Source organism: Diabrotica virgifera, chromosome 9 (assembly GCF_917563875.1).
Source record: "Diabrotica virgifera virgifera chromosome 9, PGI_DIABVI_V3a".
NCBI classification, from domain to species: domain Eukaryota; kingdom Metazoa; phylum Arthropoda; class Insecta; order Coleoptera; family Chrysomelidae; genus Diabrotica; species Diabrotica virgifera.
Window position 1 is genome coordinate 156,459,875 of NC_065451.1, and position 16,895 is coordinate 156,476,769.

Below are 16,895 nucleotides of genomic sequence, written 5' to 3' on the forward strand. Positions count from 1 at the left end.
AGATTCCGGACGAATAAATACGCAGACAAAACGCATGCCCGAACGACGAAAATCGTACTTGTCTGAACTTGTATACTTACCACAGTGGAAACAATTCAATGCGAATCGTATGCGGTACGGAATTCCGCAGGTAATGCGAATTTTCCGCGTTGGTTTGGGGGAGCCTTAACCGTTCACCACAGTTTGACCAGAAAATAAAAAATAAATATTTTTTCATCATGAAAAGCAGAAGAAAAAGGCAATTTTTTCACATTCTTTTTTTTTGAAATTTTCGCTATTTTTTTGTTTTTGGTGAATTTTTCACTGATGGTGGTAATTTGTCACGTGATAAACCTTCCTTTTTCAAATGCCGTACGATTTTTTGTTTCCAAGATCCTAAAACTGAGATTAACTGTCCGCCATTGGAACAATTTTTTGGATGCCTCGACTTTTACGACCTCTATAATATGAGTGCAAATGTATAAATAAAAAAAAAACATTTTGTACTGTCCAGACTTAAATATTAATATATAAAAAGCTTTATGTTCATTTTAATAAAGGGTCTGAGTAAAAAATTCTTGAAAAAATGCTAAATTTTAAACTGCTAAAGTGTACTATAGGGGAGTGCATTTAGATTTTCACTTCGGAAAAAATCAAACAAGATAAAACTTTTTGTAATTTCATTAAGAAATGTTTAATAAACAACATATCAAAAAGTTCTACTCGAGAAGAGGGTGCTTCATTTTTTATTAAACAAATAAACAGCGAAGTTAGATGTTTTTTTAAATAACTCCGAAAATATAATTTCTAGAAAAAAACTTACTCGACCATTGAAAAATTCAGAAAATTTTACAAAAAAAATATTATATAAAGATTTTTCTAAAATTAAATCTCTAGTTTCTGTAATTTTTTATTTATAAGGCTAAAGTCACCCTTTTCACACACATTGGCGCACTGTAAACTAGCGTTGGAAGAAGTGCACGGTTGAGTTTTTTTAATGTAATTATTTAACTAATGGATCAAAAGAAATTTTACAAATTGGACATGAAAGAGAATGAAATAAGCTATCTTATGGTTGTAATAAAAAAAATAAAATGTATGGACATAAGTACGGTGTGGGCGGAAAGTGAGCCTTACATGAATTTTGTTTAAAAATGATTTAAAAATGTGTAACTAATACAATTTTACTTATAAAGCTCTCAAATTTGCACAACTTACCTCTCAATCATCTTACTAAACGATATTTTATTCAAAAAAAATCTGAAAAATTTAATTCAAATAATACGATGTCTCAAAAAATATAATTTTTGAAAACTTCGTAGTTTTACAGAATTCCCACCATTTTAAGACGGTATTACTCAAGTTTGAATAAATCTAATACAATTTTTTTTAAATTTTTTAAAGCTTAGGATGTAATCTTTAAAAAACACTGAATTATTTTAGTTTAAAAATGCAATAAACAATTTCTTTTTGAGAAAATTAAGAAAGATAACAAAAATGTAATACAAAAACCGAAAATTACCAGCTGAAAAAATGTATATACAGAGTGATCAAAACTATTTTCTGTAAAACTTACCTAAAATACATTTAATAATAAGCTTTAACAATAATAAATGTTCAACAAAAAAATTTTCTTTTAGTTCTTATACAGTATGTCTGCGTAACTTGGAACCTATTGATAATTTTTTTAATATCAGTTTTACGAAAAAAAGTTATTCTTTATAAAATAGTCTGCATCGTATATAACATAAGATGCAACCATCAAATATCAATTTTTTTTAATTTTGTACGAGGTATGTCAAAAAATATGAATTTCACTCAAGAGTAAAGTACCTTTATATTTCACAATATCGAAAATTTTTATAAAGAAAAGTTGTTTGGAATTAAAAACTATGTTCCAATATGTAATTATATCCTCCTAATCGAAAATTTGGTTTTTTTTAATATTGTTTCAAATTAAGTATACCCAACATTATTAGATTTTCACTTATTATTTATGATAACTGTTTTATTATTAATTTTATGAAGACAGTTATTCGTCATACATAAATAGCTGTGCATGGTCTTTGTCTCAACACTTAATATGAAAATATAAAATATTATATTTTATCAATATTATTCTCATTGTTTCGGACAAGACTGTTTGAATTGTCCCGTTTTAACTGAACAACAAATTGAAGAGAGCGAAGGTGTCAGCGTAGTTGGAGGTGATATTGAAGAGATAAATTTTGAATAATTTGTTCTTTCTTTCTAATAAATTTTAATTTTTAATATTATTGTGAAAATTATTTGTTTATCTTTTTTTTTAAGAATGAAATTCCATATTTGTTTGATTGGATTCTACTTGTTTTCTATTTAAATATCCGCCATTTTGGATACCCCATTCTGAAATTTAAATTTTTAATCTTTAATTCAGATTCAACAACCTGTTAAAAATAAAGACAATAAATGTTTTAGAAAAATGTTCTTTTTATGTTCTTTTTAGAAAATCCGAATTTCGGATCCGCCATTTTATAGTTTATAATGTTAACATTTTTAAGTTAGGTTTATCAAAGCTCTCAAAAATAAATATATATGTAGAAATAAATACATTTTGTAAAGAAATTATGATTTTATAACTATTTTTTAAATTATCCGCCATTTTGGATCTGCCATTTTATAATTTAAATTATCAAAATTTGATTCAGGCTCAGTAACCTCTCAAAAATATCCACATATATGTAAACAAACACGTTTTATAAGAAAAATTCAGATTTTACAACTACTTTTTAAGGATTTTTAGGAAAAAATCCGCCATTTTGAATTTGCAAATTGTAATGTCAGATTCGGGTTGAGCATAATCAAAACTAAAATAAAAACATTTTTTATCAAAATAAAATGTTGAATTCACCCATATTCTTAACATTATTTATACAAAAAAATTGTTATTGTTTAAACAATTAATAAACAATTAGCGGCGAAATTTATGAGTAGAACTTTTTACTTTAACATATTTATAAACTAACAAAAAAAGTTTTAGAAAAATATAACCTTGTTTGATTTTTTCCGAAACATTGTATCTTTTCGTTCTAATTGCACTCCCCTACTAGTAACTTTGATATTTTTCTATAAACACGTATATATTTAATTAAAAACAAATACCTTGTCACTGGGTTTTGGGAACATCCAGGAAACATCCAATCCATCAAAACTGTAGGCTTGTATCATTTCTACGGTACTATACAGAAAAGATTCTTTTCTTTCACTATCTGTGAAGAGCGTTCTAAGCAGTGTGTAACTAATTCTGCTGCCACCAACGCTGATCATCACTTTTAAATCTTTGTTTTTATTTTTTAAATCCATCGTCAGTTTATGTAAATCTAAAAGATGGTGTCCAAATAACAAATAAAAAAGAATGTTTGTACTTTGTGCGCACGTAAGAAGTTATACTTCTATTTTAGGATTTCAACAAAACAAATATATTTTAAACATTTTAGTTGTATTTTTATTTAAATAATGAACTAATATTAATACTTAAAACAATACCAAAATTTTAAAATAAGGTTAATACGTCATGTTTTATGACTGGAGCGTCCCCGCAATTGCTTAAATCGTGAGAAATCGTAAAAACTCTAAAAAACGTCGTTTTTCGACAGAAAGAATTGTACTATAATTTTTTTATGGGCTATAGCTTTTCGATTTTCTGCTGTATTTTCGTCATATTTTAAAATCATTAAAAAATGGTAAACTCTCAAACAATAATGTTAAACCATAATTTTTTGACGAAATGGAGCGTCCCGGCAATTGCTTTTCACTTGAGGAATGGTAGAAAATATAAAAATCGTCAGATTTTCTACACAATTTTAATAGAAGTATAACCTCTAATTTGCGTACAAAGACACACTCATTCTTTTTTCTTCTATATAAATAAGTTCAAAAATATATACAAAAACTATTTAAAAAGTCAGTACAACTATAAACTCACTTTTGTTTCTGTTCTCACAACTTATAAAACACAACTTACCAAACAATACCCATAATAATAAAAATTACAGCACATTATTGAACCACAGCCGCCATATTGGATAATTTTTGACATGTCATTGAAATACCCAATCAGAGCAAACGTATAACGTATCTGCGCGTAGCACCAACAATTTTTGATGAATTCGCACATATTTACATTTACTCTAACTACTTTAACTTACTCTAAATTTTACACTAACCCTAGAAAAGTGGACACTAAATTTGAACACACCCCTCGGTTTTCGTCGCAGTTCGGGTGCAATCGCGTAACCTATGCCCATACACCCTTCAGTAGCTGTCTCTATAGTCTTGATTTAATAGGTAATAAGTGTGTTTCTTTAATGCTGGCTATATTTTTGATGCACCTCTTAAATTTTACGATAGACCACTTTCCAGTTTTGAGCACAGTCACGCTAGGCCTGTCCTCAAAATTTGGGAAGAGGTTGAACGTCTGTTACCTGAAGAAAAAAACGCAAGGTATGTTTTTATTGTCCGAGTAAAAAGAGGCGCATGGGCACTACATATTGCAACCACATGTCATCACCTTATACGTGGCGAACACCGAGGTAATATAGTGTATGTAAAATATATGCAAACAAAATTAGTGTAGGTACATCGAATCTGTTTATACAGTGATGAGCGTGCTAATAACTGGAAAAATAACGTAAAAGATGGCAAACATAATACATTGTGAACTAAAAAAAGATGAAACTAATAGAGGTGAAAATTATCGATATAAACGTATCTATACATAAATTAACAAGTAATTGGACCTCGTAAGTCCTAGGTTTTTACCCAAAAGTGATCGAAAGTAGAAATGAAAGTCGATATTTGAACTGTTCGTGTAACTTTGCGTCGATTGATATCCGATGACTAAAACCAAAGACCTATGTCAAATTTCTCAGCTTTAATACCATCCTTGGGTTATAAGCTTTCATTTGACACCTCATTTGTCATTCTACCTGATATAGTGACGGAGGAGTTATATTCGTGGACGGACGGACAGATGGACAGACAGCCTAGGTCAAGTTTCTCACCTTCAGTACCATCCTTGGATTATAAGCTATCATTTGACACCTCATTTGTGATGCTACCTGGTATAGTGACGGAGGAGTTATATTCGCGGTCGGACGGACAGGCGGACAGACAGCTTAGGTCAATTTTCTCACCTTTAGTACCAACCTTGGATTATAAGCTTCCATTTGTGGCACCTCATTTGTCATTTTATCTGGTATAATGACGGAGGAGTTAATTGATTTCACGGATAGACAGAGGGACGGAAAAACGGACGTGGATAACTCAACGTGTTCACATTTTTTCAGAATTGGTGAAATTAGTATATTATTCAACGAATATGTAATGATGGCTATTACTTACGATGATGAAGTTTGCGACACGAGTCGTAGGCGAGTCGCATTAACACTCTTTCATAATATATTTAACACAATATAACTTTATAAAATAAACACAAAACAAAATACAAGTTATAAATAAATTCCAATAAACACAGCAAATACGCTAATGTCACGGTCATTAAAAATGATAAAACGTCAAAATTCATAATAAACAAGTAATTGGACTTCGTAAGTCCTAGGTTTTCACCCAAAGCAATCGAAAGTATAACTGGAAGTCCATATTTGAACGCTTCGTGTAACTTTGCGTCGATCGATATACGATTTTACTAATTTTGAGTCATTTTGACTAAACTTTGAGTCATCATTGTTTAAACAGAAATGACTTCAAAACAGGAACTAAAGATTAAAACTCAACTTTTCAATACGCTTCGACTGATGTGTTACATGTACTATTTCTGGGACTATAACGGCACTTCTGGTTAGAACTTTTTAACGGGAAAGGAACAAAATGCAAAAATTTGACGCCGGTCAAAATTTTCAATATATTATAAATTAATGTAATCATTTTTTTCGAATCCTAAGAAAACTAATAAGTATTTTTGAAAAATTTTAACGCAGAATGAAAGATTACTTTATTACCGAGGGCCGAAAGTCCCTTAGAATGAATAAAAAGTTTCTTTTGAATGAGATCTTTGAAATTAAAAATCACACTAAATTTTCTTTTAGTTTTTCACCCATGTAACTTATTAAAATAAACAATAAAGAAGTTTTCAGGGACTTTCGTCCCTCGGTAAAAACGTAATCTTTCATCTGCGTTTAAATTTTTCACAAATACTTATTAGTTTTCTCAGGCCGATTTAAATAGTATTGAAGACGAAAGTTCGTACCCATCCCCTTAAGCGGAGATGATATAAAAACCAAAACCAAAATTTTTTCTCATCTTGCTAAGGCACGTCGAATGATATATCGCTTATACTATTTCGGTCACTTTAGAACAGTTCATACGGTTGCAACTCTAAAACCGGAAGTCCGATATCAAATTTCTCGTCTTTAATACCATCCTTGGGTTACAAGCTTTCATTCGATACCTCATTTGTCATTCTATCTGTATTAAGAATGGATGAGTTGTATTCGCGGACGGAAAGACAGATGAACAGACAGTCATGAAACCGGAAGTATATATTTGTTCTCTTCTTGGGAAGTAGCGTCGAATAATATATGCGTACTATTATTCGTAGTCGGACGGACAGACGGACAGACAGGCTAGGTCAAATTTGTCACATTTAGTAGCACCCTTGCATTATAAGCTTTCATTTGACACCTCATTTATCATTTTACCTGGTATAATGACGGGGGAGTTATATTCTCGGTCGGACGGACCGACGGACAGAGAGCCGAAGTAAAATATATCACCTTTAGTACCATCTTTGCATTATAAGCTTTCATTTGACACCTCATTTGTCATTCTACCTGGTATAATGACGGAGAAGTTATATTCGCGGTCGGACAGACAGCCTACGTCAAATATCTCACTTTTAGTACCATCCTTGAATTGTAAGCTTCCATTTGACACCTCATTTGTCATTTTAGCTCGTATATTGGCGGAGGAGTTGTGATTAGAGACAGACAGAGAGGCAGACGGACGTGGATAATTCAAAGTTTTCACATTTTTTCATAATTGGGTGAAAACAACAAGGTATAAAAGTAAAAAAAAAACTGATCTGTTGTTACAGTTAACAATCCTTTACAAATGTTTCTAAGTTAATTATTGATATAAGTTACAATAATAATTATTATATAAAATAAACAAGTTTAAGGAATTTCAGTTATTAAAAGTGGTATTCAACACTTGAATCTAACGTTACTTCAGCCCGTGAGTAATGAACTATTACTCACGGGTAAAGTAATGGGTGTTATTATCTATTCAAAAATAGAGAATAATTAGCATGTTATTAAACGGTCGTAGAAAAGCAACATTACATTACGTAGTTTCCCACTTTTAGACGTCTACAGTGACAGTTGTTGTCATACTCGGTTGTTGACAATTGTTGAGAGTTGTTGACATTAAGGTTGGAGACTAAGTTATGTAATGTTAATTTATACGTTTATATCGATAATTTCCACCTCTACATATATCATCTCTTTTTAGTCACAATGTATTATGTTTTCCATCTTTTGCGTTATTTTGCCGGTTATTAGCGCGCTCATTACCGTATAATTTGTTCCATTTACTAAGACATACATTTTTTCTAATTTTTCTAATTACGTTTGTATTTCTTTTTCAATTTTTTTCTAGATGTCGTAAAAATTACAAACACGCTAGTTCCCATTCATCTCGCCGCGATTCTCGATGCCATCGATATATTTAAGGGTCTTTAAAGTAAATATTCCACCAACGCACACTGATTCCAAATGCTGAAAACGTGGTCATGAGGTAAAATTAAAAGTCCCTATTTAACGATTTTCATATTTACAGTTGATTTCTCAACTACGTGTAGTTGTAATACGCTGGTAAAAGGATCAGACCGGATCTATTCTTATTCATAACTCCGGCACAAGTGAGCCATGCACTTTATTTTGGCCAGCAGTGAAAGTAAAAAAGAACGCATACGCATATAGTTAAAACACTGTAAAACGTTTTATAGTTTTTCCTTTTTCAAGTATTTATTAATGTAAGTTAAAAGTTGACTAAAGATTTGATAACAATAAATGCATAAAATTTGTTAATGAATAAACAATAGTAATATACTTGAAATAATTAAAATACCGTAAAAATATATTCAAAAAATACATATCTAATTATGCCTAATTCTGCGACTAAAGTTTATTAATCTCAAAATGTACTGTCAGAAGATACAGAATCACATTGGTTTGGCTGCCTTTAACTGACTTTGCATTGCTGGCAGTTGTTTGAATACAGAACTATGAAATGGCGCATATTACATGATGCGTTTGATGCGTATGTATGGGCGGTTGTACATAAGTAGTAAGTTCTGGATAGTGTGCTTTAAAAAGAAAATGTATTGGTAATCGGCAATTTCAAAAGTCCTTTATAATATGAAACTTCAAAAAAATATGCGATTCAAATAAAATTTTCGAATTTTTTTTTTGGCCAAATTGGATCAATCATTTTGTTTTTCAAAAAAATAATGTTAGATTTTTTGAAAATTATTTTGAAAGACAATTTTTTTAAATTGTACGAAAAGCAAAAACTTGTTTTTTGCTTTTAGTTTCGGGTTTAAAAATTTAATTATTTGGTACTCAACGGAATTCTCAATATAGTCCAGGGCGCATCTATTTTGAGATGGACGTTGAGAGGAGACTCATAATTTTTGCAGAAATTGCTTGGAATTAACTTATATAATAATAATTGAATTATCCTCACACTCAAAAAGATCCGGAACATTGTTCAAATTCGATTTTTTTCTTCCTTTTTTGATTATAACTGTAAAAATATTTATTTCCGAGAAAAGTTTTTCTGGCATAAAAGTTGCGTAATTAAATTTCCTACAATATAGGATTGGTTAAAAGTTTTAAAAATTGTCAGCCTTGTTGCAAAATAGCAATAATTTCTAAAAAACCATAAAAAAAGTATTCGCATTTTACGTTTTCAACCATTTGTGCTACACTTAGGGCCTTCATTTTTCACCAAAAGAAACTTTATGATATAGTAAAACAATACTGCAAATTTCATTACGATCGGTTCAATAGATTTTGCAAAATCTTGCAATCCAGTTTTCGCAAAAAATGCAATTTTTTTAAATGTTGCAGGACTGAAAATAAAGCATATAGCAAGTTGTTTTGTTTTGCATATAGAAGAATATGGTACCTTTCATTTTCAATTTGCAATAATAAAATCGGTTAACTACCCCGGCGTCAGGAATTGTTTCAAATAAACAATAATTTTTGGTGCTACGCACAGGACAGCGGATACGTTTGCTCTGATTGGGCATTCCAATGACCTGTCAAAAATTATCGAATATTGCGGCTGTGGACAAACAAATGTGTTGTTGTTAATAATTGTTAAGTTGGTGTTTTAGTTTTTATTGTTTTGAGAACAGAGACAAAAGTAAGTTGATACTTGTAGTGACTTTTTAAATAGTTTTTAAAAGCAACAGGTATTTAAGTGTAAATATTTTAGCATTATAATGAAAAATTATATATTCCATTTGGAAAATGTAAGATGTTCGATTCACACAAGTTGATTTCCACCAAAATTTCTACCAATCTTTATCTAATATAGGTACCTATACTATTTTCTTACTCTATATTTTGTTGTGTTTTAATAGTTTAATTTTACAAAAATCAAGCTAATTTGATCATTGTTTGTGAAATATTGTTTAAACAATTGCATATGTTTAAAAAGAATAAACTTTTGTTCTCTAAGTTAAAATATACGAACAAAAAAATTTTTGCAAAAAAAGTATTATTTCAAAGGACAGAGATGTGTTTTTATTTTTCAATAAACAAATTTATTTATTTATATTGAAATGTACTAAAAATTATAATATTTATCAATCAAATTGTCAAAGGTCATTGGAATGCCCAATCAGAGCTAACGTATCCGCTGTCCTGCGCGTAGTACCAAAAATTAATGTTTATTTAAAAAATTCCTGAGGCCGTCGTAGTTAACCGATTTTAATTTTGCCAAATTTTACCAAATTACAAACGAAAGGTACAGTATACGTAAAACATTTCAACTTGCTGTCTGCTTTATTTTCCGTCCTGCAACATTTTGAAAAAATGCATTTTTTGCAAAAGCTGTATTGCAAAATATATTTTTCAAAATCCATTGAAGCGATCTTAATGAAATTTACAGTATTGTTTTATTATATCATAAAGTTTTTCTGGGGAAATATGAAGGTCTTAAGTGTAGCATAAATGGTTGAAAAACGTAAAATGCGAATACTTGTTTTTTATGGGTTTTTTCGCAGTTATTGCTACTTTGCAACAAGAGTGACAATTTTTAAATTTTTTTACTATATTATAGGAAGTTAAATTACGCAACTATTATGTCAGTGCAACTTTTCCCGGAAATGAATACTTTTAAAGTTATAATCAAAAAACGAAGAAAAAATCGACTTTTCCTTCATTTTTTGACATTTTGAATATTTAAACAATGCTCCGGACATTTTTGAGCAGGAGGATAACTCAAACATTATTATATGAGATATTTTCAAGCATTTTCTGCAAAAAAATATGAGTCACCTCTCAACATCCAAATGTACTAATATTTTTACAGATGTGTTCTGGTCTAATATTGATATACTACAATGAAACATCTCAAAACTATTTATTCTTTAAATCCTCCAAAATATTCTATCATGTTATATGTATCCATAAAGAAGTTAATGGTTGAATGGTTTATTCAGTTATAGACTGATTCCTGGCGAGATGCCAGATGGGTGTCGAGATGCGTCGAGCATCCTGGCGAGCAGCGAGGATTCTCTATATTCTTGCGCAAATACCTGGAAATGGGACGATTCACCTCAAGCCCGTTTCGCCGCGAGCCAATTTTTTGCTAAATGTCTCTTCCTCAAAAATTGCGGTCCGTTAGAAGTTCAAAATATTTTTTTTTCTACGGCCGTGCTAAAAGAGCCACTTTCACGCACGCATTTCCTTTCCGAAAGTTGCACTTTCCCGCACGGCGTGCGTGAAAATAAAACACCTTGTAATATGGCATTATAATATATATTATAATACATGCAGTAAACTAATATTTAGATATTATTTACTAATTTATTTCAAATTTATCTTTTTATGTGACCATACGGCCCTGCTAAAAAAGCCACTTTCACGCACGCATTTCCTTTCCGAAAGTTGCACTTTCCTGCACGGCGTGCGTGAAAGTAAAATACCTTGTAATATGGCATTATCATATATATTATAATACATGCAATAGACTAATATTTAGATATTATTTACTAATTTATTTCAAATTTATCTTATTATGTGGCCATACGGCCCTGCTAAAAGAGCCACTTTCACGCACGCATTTCGTTTCCGAAAGTTGCACTTTCCCGCACGGCGTGAGTGAAAGTAAAATACCTTGTAATATGGCATTATAATATAATTATAATACATGCAATAAACTAATATTTAGATATTATTTACTAATTTATTTAAAATTTATCTTATTGTGTTCATGTTTTAATGACATTAGCGCGATTATTTCATTCATAGGAGATTCTGACCAATAGAAAGCTACAGAAATAATAATTAAACTGATTATTTTTTAATGATTTTAACTTTCAATCGTATAGTAAGATATTTGATCACGTGTTTAATTCTGTCCAATCAGATTAAAATTATACTGAGAATTATCTACTGTACAAAATTACCGATAGAATTTTTTTAAGTGGATTGTTTCTGTTTAATAGCAACCAGTTTCCTAGTTTTGACAACTGTCACATTTAAGAAAATATCCATAATATACGTATTAAAAAATAATCTTACGAATATCACACGACAGTAAGAATAAATAAGAAAATAATGCTTCATTTTTACTCAAATTTGTTGTCATTGGGCAATAGACACGAGAGCCCGCAGGGCTCTCGTGTCTATTGCCAGACAAACAATTTTCGAAAAACTGTCGCATTATTTTCAATTTATTCTCACTCTCTTGTGATATTATACCCGATAATTTTTGATAATTTCTCGTCGTCAAATATATTACGTCAGATGCCCTTCGTTGCTACGAAAAAATACATTCAGTGACATAAATGAGAATTAATGTTTTAAAAATTAGAAAAGTGATGTCTATCAACCGTCAAATATTTATAAAAATTGTGTGTTTAATTGTACTAATTTGTACTTACATAAATAAATTACAATAAAATTTTGGTTTTGAACAGTTTTATTCATGAAATAATCGCAACAAATTGCACTCGATCTCTAAAATTAATATAGAATTTTAGAGCTCTTGTGCAATTACTACTGATTATTTCACTTATAGGAGATTCTGACCAATTGAAAGCTACAGAAATAATAATTAAACTGATAATTTTTGATAATATCCCGTCGTCAAGAATATTACGTCAGATGCCCTTCGTTGCTACGAAAAAATACATTCAGTCGCATAAATGAGAATTAATGTTTTAAAAATTATAAAATTGATGAGTTTCAACCGTCAAACATTCATAACAACTGTGTGTTTAATTGTACTAATTTGTACTTATGTACATAAATAAATTACAATAAAATTTTGGTTTTGAACAGTTTTATTCATGAAAAAATTGCAACAAATTGCACTTGATCTCTAAAATTATTATCGAATTTTTGCCCTCGTGACACTTGACATAATTTCACTCCCCTTCGGGTCGTGAAATTAAAACTGTCAAAGTGTCACTCGCGAAAAATTCGATAATTTTAGAGCTCTTGTGCAATTACTACTGATAATTCGATGAAATAAATTTATTTTGACATAATATTTAAAAGTCAGATCAGTAGACAATTACATTGGTTTTGAATCGGCGTCATGGAAACCAATATCGTCGTCGTGGTGACCCATTATATTGAAAGTTTGGTTTTGACAACCTTGCCAAATAATTAATTTGTGTATTTTCACTTCTAAATAAAAATTGATATAACTCCATTTTTTTGGCTTTTTTCCAAACGTACGGCCCTAGAAAAAATATTGTTCCTAACTCATGCGGAAAGTGTCTTCCCCGCACTCGACTGCTTGCTCGAAATCCGCTGTCGCGTCGTTCGGGTCAACGGCAGTCTCGTGCGTGAAAGTATCACTTTCTGCACTAGTTAGGAAAATAACTATTTTCGACCGTTAGATACTTTTCTGTATAAAATACTTATAATTTTTCCACACTTAATTATAGTTTTAGTCCACGGGGTGAGACCGCTCCCGTCTGGAAAAATTTCTGATTCGGTTTCTTTGTGGATTCCTATTCAAAAATGTCCCCTTTAAACAAATCTGAATGGTGCCGGGCGTAATTTTTGGGCAGAAATTGTTTAAACAATTTTTTTAAATAAATAAAAAAGATAACGTTTTTTGCTGCAGAACATATTTTTTTTAAGTTTTTTGGGTAATTCTAAACAAGAAAGGTATCTTGTAAATTTTCTCAAAAATTGATAGTTTTCGAGTTATAGGCGATTCAAAATCTGAAAAATGCGAAAATACACATTTTCGAGGCCTGAAAACTCATATTTAAATTAGTATTTTTGAGGTTTCCACATATTTTGATTGAAGTTTAGACATTTAGCTTCAAGATTCTGATGAGTAATTGCGTCTGACCTTAATTTATACCGTTGTTTTTTAATTGTCAAATATGCGTGTATATCCGATTTTTTTGCCGGTGCGGCGAGCTCTATTTTAAAAATCTCCCATTTTTGCCCGAAAAATATTTTTTCTAGTTTCTTTGGAATATTCTAAATAAAATAAGTTTCTTGAAATTTTTCTCAAAAGTTAACAGTTTTAAAGTTATAAGCGATTTAAAATCCAAAAATGCGTTTTTTGGCATTTTTCGGATTTTAAATCGCTTATAACTTTAAAACTATTAATTTTTGAGAAAAATGTCAAGAAACTTATTTTATTTAGAATATTCCAAAGAATCTAGAAAAAATATTTTTTGGAGGAAAATAGGAAATTTTTTAAATAGAGCTCGCCGCACTGGCAAAAAATTGGATAAACATGCATATTTAACAATTAAAAAACAACGGTATTAATTAAGGTTAGACGCAACCACTCTTCAGAATCTTGAAGCTGAGTGTTTAATCTTCAATTTAACTATTTGGCAACCTCAAAAATACTAATTTAAATATGAGTTTTTAGGCCTCGAAAATGCGTATTTTCGCATTTTTCAGATTTTAAATCGCCTATAACTCGAAAACTGTCAATTTTTAAGAAAAAATACAAAATACGTTTCTTGTCTAAAATGAGCCAAAAAACCTAAAAGTATATGCTCCAGAGCAAAAAAACGTAATCTTTTGTATTTGTTTAAAAAAATTGTTTAAACAATTTCTGCCCAAAAATTCCACCCGGCACCCTTTAGATTTGTTTGTAGGGGACATTTTTGAATAGGAATCCACAAAGAAACCGAATCAGAAATTTTTTCAGACGGGAGTGGTCTCACTACATGGACTATTTGGCTTCGCAGTAGTGCCTGATTCTTATTTCTGTTTTGTATATAAAATGTTTGTTACACATCTCATAAAAAGATTAACCCTGCTCTGTTTAGCTAGAGCTATCCTACGTAAGAATAAGTTAGTAGTTATGAATGAGGCTACAGCGAACATGGACCATGAGACTGATAGGATGTTGCACAAGATTATTAGTGATAACTTTGCTGATTGTACGGTGTTAACGACAGCACGTAGGTTGCATTTTGTGTTAGTTTGTGATACACATAAATAATTAATTAATTCTATAATAAGATAATAAATTAATAATTAATTTATTAATAAATAATAAATAAATTCCTTCTCCAAATTTAATTATCAAGTAGGTACTAATCCGGTGGTTACTTTCGACTGTGGCATCTCATTTAGACGAAGCAACGAAGCACTAAAAAGCCCAAAACCTAGGAATTTTGTGCAGTAAGATGAATCGTCATGCAACTTTTTGTATTCGATTCGAGAGAGTATAAAGCAATTTTGTGAACTAAATTCATCTAGGGCAAAAATTTTTGTGCATAAGAAAATGCATTTTAAAAGTGCATCTCGAAGAGGTGAATATGAAAAATTTAGAACTTGGGAAATATTGACGGACATGAGTTGAATTTTTATACTCGGGGGGTTTTGGGGATCGCTGAGCACGAATTTCATATCGGCGATGGTCTCCAAGGTACCGGGTGCCCACAGTGGAACTCGTCGCCTAGAGTTTTATGTTATAATCATTAAAAATCAGTCAATATCCATTAGTCGGGTTGTTTTTGGGGTCGCCGGCCACGAATTTAATGTTGGCGATGGCATTCAAGATACCTAGTGCCCAGGGTGGAACTCGTCGCCTAGAGTTTTTAGTTATAATTATCCAAAATCAGCCAAAAACTATTACCCTGGGGGTTTTGGGGGTCGCTGAGTACGAATTTCATGTCGGCGATGGTCTCCAAGGTACCTGGTGCCCAGTGTGGAACTCGTCGCCTGGAGTTTTATGTTATAATAATTAAAAATCAGTCAATATCCATTACACGGCGGTTTTTGGAGTCGCTGACCACGAATTTAATGTTGGCGGTGGTCTCCAAGACACCTGGTGCCTAAAGTGGAACTCGTCGCCAGGAGTTTTTAGTTATAATTATTCAAAATTAGTCAGAAACTATTACCCTGGTGGTTTTGAGGGTCCCTCAGTACGAATTTCATGTCGGTGATGGTGCCCAAGGTACCTGGTGCCAAGGGTTGGAACTCGTTGCCTAGCGTTTTATGTTATAACCATTCAAAATCAGTCAATAACCATTACTCGGGGGGTTTTTGGAGTCGCTAAACACAATTTAATGTTGGCGGTGGTCTCCAATGTACCTGGTTCCCAGGGTGCAACTCGTCGCCTGGACTTTTATGTCATAATTATTCAAAATCAGTGAAAACCCATTAATCTGGGGGTTTTGGGGGTCGCTTTGTACAAATGTCATGTCGGCGATGGTCTTTAAGTTACCTGGTGCCCAGGGTAAAACTCGTCGCCTGGAGTTTTATGTTGTAACCATTCAAAACCAGTCAATAACCATTACTCGGGGGTTTTTGGGGTCTCTGAGAACGAATTTCATGTCGGCGATGGTCTCCAAAGTACCTGGTGCCTAGGTTATGTTATATTCATTCAAAATCAGTCAATATTTATTACTTCGGTGTTTTGGGGGTCGCTAAATATATTTTTCTATAATAATTTTTCTTAAAACACTTTTATATTATATCCTAAAAAATTATTTATTTAAAAATTATTTTAAAATTTTGTCGCTTTTAAAGCAGTTGTCGTTAAATTTTGACACTAATGACATTTATGAAATTTTGACATAATTGGCATTTCAAGGGTAATTGAGTTATATCAGCGATTTTTTTGTGTTTTCTGCGGTATTATTTTAATTTTTAGATTTCTAGTCTGCTTTTATATAAAAAAAACAGTGGTTTTTAGAACTCTTTAGCGACGTATTAGTATATTATAATGTTGATGGATTACTGTCGAAGGCCGATATGATCAACCAAAAAAGAAGATGTATATGGTGATTTTTCTATTGACTTTCTTGGGTGTGAATCTGTCTTTTTATTTTACTGTTCCTGGTTTAAAAACCAAGCATAGTATATATGTGAATACCTCCAAGCTACACTTTTATGTAGTTCTGTTCCTTTAAAAATTTTTAATTAATTATAAAAAAACATCTAAAAAGTGATACCGTATTTAAAGCAAAGTAAGTTTTTAATGTTGGTGTTTTGAAAAAGTCATATATTTTATACTGATTAGTTTTGTTAATTACAGAATAAATAATAATGTTATAATATCAAGCTGTTTAAGATTGGCATTAAAGGAATTTTCATTATCTACACTCTATAGCTGCGCTCTTTTATAAGTTTGGTTTTCGAAATTGCGGAAGAGAGAAATTTGTGTAACTTCAAGTAAGTAAA

At 31.1% G+C, this 16,895-nt stretch overlaps 1 protein-coding gene across 9 annotated transcripts in view; it reads right to left on the bottom strand.

Moving 5' to 3' along the window:
* The window catches only part of LOC126891728 (uncharacterized), an 827,477-nt gene that overhangs the window by 83,207 nt on the left and 727,375 nt on the right, over window positions 1-16,895 (bottom strand). For 6 of the 9 annotated variants that reach the window (XM_050660999.1, XM_050660994.1, XM_050660997.1 and 3 more), the window contains exon 12: window positions 3,121-3,338. The exons of the other annotated variants lie outside the window; for them this stretch is intronic. In XM_050660999.1, coding sequence (XP_050516956.1) covers window positions 3,121-3,338 — 218 coding nt within the window. The remainder of the gene's footprint in view (window positions 1-3,120; window positions 3,339-16,895) is intronic. 9 annotated transcript variants of the gene reach the window in all.